The following is a 3,759-nucleotide window of genomic DNA, read 5'->3' as shown; positions in this document are numbered from 1 at the left end:
TCTTTTCATTGTGTGATTCTCTGATGCATGTCTTTTCAGTTCTTGTTTACTGTCATTTCCATTTTAAATGTCATTGTCAGAATGGGGGTGTAATTCTTGCAAGATCAGCTTTGTGTTAAATGTTGACTTGTTTTTAGATGTAGGCAATGGAAGAAAAACTTCCTACACAAATGCTGTTTGTTTTCTAGATGTAAGAAATACCACTGACTTCAAAAGGGTCAATTTGTTACATCATAACACATTTGATTTTAAATCAAAAGGTCAGCACAAAACAGACGTTTAAAATCACTATGAAAGAAATTATTAGATTTAAATATCACATTCATCCTAATAAATTAGAATTGCACAAAATTAAAGCCTGAGCTTTTTCAATTCAGAAGGACCAGTGAAAAGAAAAAAACGTTTTCAAAGTTGATTTAAAAGTTACTAGACTTGGAGCAAACTTTAAGACTTAAGGAAACTAATTCAATATGTAAGTAGGTAGCTTTACCCTGTCTGACCTAAGGGTCTACCACCTTCCTAAGGATCTTGGCTTCTTACTGGATGTAGATATTGCAAGGGAGGCCTAACTATATTTTGTCATGAAGTGATTTAGAAAACAGCAGTTGTACTTTTGATTAGCTAGCTGTAAATGCATAGTTCAATCTAAAAATTTAAGAATAGGAGTGTTTTGCTCAGTTATTTAGGTTCTTTTTAAAACTATGGCTGCAGTGTTCTGAATAAATTGCAGTTTTGACATGATCAGAGCATAAAAACATTACAACTGTCCAGTCCTAATTTCAGCTTGAGAGCTACTTTAATGTCACAATGTTCACATGTGTTACTAAACGTTCATATTCATCATCATTTGGTGAAATAACCTATTTCTAAACCCTACCAGAGCAAAAGTGTATAGACAGATAAAAATGTGCCAAAAGTGATTCTACTCTTACAAAGATTTCATTAAAATGTTGTTTTATTAAAAAAAAAACATATATTTACTCAATACAGGTTTGGTGTTCTTGTAAAATGTGATGTTAAACCAACTTTTAAACTTTTACAAATAGAAGAGAAGTTATATAAGTTCATTTCTTAAATGTTGTTTTCTCTGACTTACAGGAAAGCCACACCCTTGCATTTAGCGTATCAATAGGTGGGCGGTAACCTGGCCCACCTCTTTGGTGATAAAAAGGTCATGCTGTTCAGCTTCTGTGCCATTTACTTGGTAAAACCTTTTTGGGTCAAAACTTTCTCAGTTTTTGCTGTGAAGTGGAAGCCATCTTTTACTTTTAGTAGCTTTTTTTGTGCATTTCTCCATCTTCTTTGAAGATTTTGTTTCCTGATTTGCCAACTACAACCGCTACAACCTGCCAAGGTAAGGTTTCAGAAATACATATTAAACTAAAATTGTTTGTGGGTATTACTGTTTATAAAGAAAGCATCTATGAGTGTTCTTTTTATTAAAAAGTGAACCCAGATATGGCAGATTTTCTGAACCATTGCAATGTCACTGGAACAGCTCCAAAGACTTAACTAGTTTTGGTGCAAATTCATTCAAAGGGGTTAGAGTTAAGATGTTTTGCTTCTCATCAAAGCTTCAACAACAATGTAATAAAACTTCTCGGTGAGAAACAAAACATTTTCAAGAAAGCAATTAAGTCCAGTTGTGTTCATTTGAACACAATCCTATTGGATTACCATGACCTGGATGACTGAGAACTCTCAACAGCATTTTGGTGTACATTAGTGAAGGGTCTCAGTTATGGGGTTCTTTGGTTTCGTGAAGACATTTTGCTTCTCATCTGAGGAGCTTTGTTGTGTCTAAATGGAATATGGGAGAGGCAATCTTATACACTGTACATGTCTATTATTCTTCAACGAGGTGAAGACTCTGCAGGAAAAAAAAACTTTAACTAGAAATCGGGGGCTTCAATTTCACCTTTCCAGTACCTATAATGTAGCTGAGCTGATAAGCGCTGGGTAGCGTACGTCACACACAACAACGCTGAGTTTGTCATAAATATGGCGACTGAAGTGGAGTTCGCTGCAGCTCTTTCCTCTGTTCTAAATGATGGTGAGGATGGACTCGATAGTGGTGTAGAACTGCCTCATTGACTGTGGTGATAGGTTGAATTTCTTCAGCTGCCTCAAGAAGTACATCCGCCTTTTTTTCCTGATGATGGTGATGGTGGGCTCCCATTTGAGGTCCTGGGTGATGGTGGGGCCAGCTGGGGCCAGCTTTTCAGCACAGTGCTTTAGAGTGGCAGGAACCACACCATCAGGGCCCCGGGGCTTTTCATGTGTTAAGAGATCTGAACTGCTTGTTTACATCTGCTTAATGAATGTGTAGGTTTGTGATGGAGGTGTGTGATGTGAAGACCTCATGAGTGGGGAGTGAGGGGGAGGGTGATGAAGGTAAATTCCACAGTGATGGTGATGGTTCTGTAGTGAGGAGTGGCTGACCAATGTCTCTATTGTTGGGGCTGGACGAGCAGTGAGGCCTGCCTGATGGCTCATTAAACCGACAATAGAAATTGTTTAGGTTTTTTGCCAAGAGCAGATTATCGGTGGAGGTGGGGGTTCTGGGTTTGTTGTTGGTGATGTTCCTGAAACTTTTCCACACAGAGGTTGGGTCATTTTCAGAGATTTGCTGCTGCATTTTGTCATGATGCTGGTGTTTTGCTTTGACCAATTCTTTGCTGAACCTGTATTTAGTGTCTCTGTAGGAGTCCTTGTCCCCCCTTTTGAATGCATCTCTCTTTTCTAGCCACAGCTGTTTGAGTTTAGGGGTAAACCAGGCTTTGTCATTGTTATAACTCACCCTGGTGTGTGATGGTATAATACTGTCCTGACAGAAGTGGATGTAGGAGGTGACGGTATCTGTGAACTCATCTAAACTGTCTGAGGTGGCCTTTATTACCTCCCCGTCTGTGGTCTCAAAGCATGGGCGAAGCTCATCTGCAGCATCAGTGTTCCACTGTCTTGTTGACTTCACAACAAGCTTGGAGAGTTTTAGCCTTTGTTTGTAAGCTGGGATCAGATGGATGGTCAAGTGATCAGAGTCTAAGCACAGCGCGCACCACTGCATGATAGGCTCCTGTTACTGTGCTGTAACAGTGGTCCAGGGTTTTCTCCTCTCTGGTTGGACATTCGATATACTGTTTATATTTGGGAAGCTCCTGGCTCAGACTTGGTTTGTTAAAATCTCCAAGTACAATGATGAGGGAGTCCGGGTACGTCTGCTCCATGCACAGTATCTCTTCCGCGATTGCACGCTGAGCCTTGTGCACGTCCGCGTCAGGTGGGATGTAAACAGCGCCTAGAATGAATGAGGCGAACTCCCGCGGAGAGTAAAATGGTTTACAGTTTGTGAAAAGATATTCCAGAGATGGAGAACAATGCTGCACGATCACTGTGACATCTGTGCACCAACCAATATTGATGCAAAAACACACACCTCCACCTGTGGTCTTGCTGGTGAGAGTCGCTTTCCGATCGGCGTGGATGAGGTGAAACCCCTCCAGCTGGAGCGCGCAGTCGGGGGTGTCCTCACTGAGCCATGTTTCAATGAAGCACAGAACCCCAGATGAGGAGAAGTCTCTGTTTATGTTCCTCATCAGGGTCAGCTCGTCCATTTTGTTGCGGAGTGAGCGCACATTAGAGAGGAAGATCCCAGGTAGAGCCGAGCGCAGTCCCTGTCTCCTCAGACACATGAGAGCACCCGCTCGTTTACCTCTCCTCCTGCGTCTCACTTTCCTGATCAAAGTTGATATTGAATCG

General features: G+C 41.2%; 1 protein-coding gene across 1 annotated transcript in view; it reads left to right on the top strand.

Moving 5' to 3' along the window:
* Positions 1-1,121, top strand: part of LOC139064710 (uncharacterized) — an 8,817-nt gene extending 7,696 nt beyond the window's left edge. Inside the window, exon 2 of the mRNA XM_070547823.1 lies at positions 1,099-1,121. Within this exon, the coding sequence (XP_070403924.1) occupies positions 1,099-1,121 (23 nt within the window). The remainder of the gene's footprint in view (positions 1-1,098) is intronic.
* The last annotated feature ends 2,638 nt before the right edge of the window (positions 1,122-3,759 follow it).

Source organism: Nothobranchius furzeri, unplaced genomic scaffold (genome assembly GCF_043380555.1).
Source record: "Nothobranchius furzeri strain GRZ-AD unplaced genomic scaffold, NfurGRZ-RIMD1 Scf042, whole genome shotgun sequence".
Classification (NCBI taxonomy): Eukaryota; Metazoa; Chordata; class Actinopteri; order Cyprinodontiformes; family Nothobranchiidae; genus Nothobranchius; species Nothobranchius furzeri.
The sequence above is the reverse complement of the archived record's forward strand: the minus strand, read 5'-3'. Positions and strand labels throughout refer to the sequence as shown.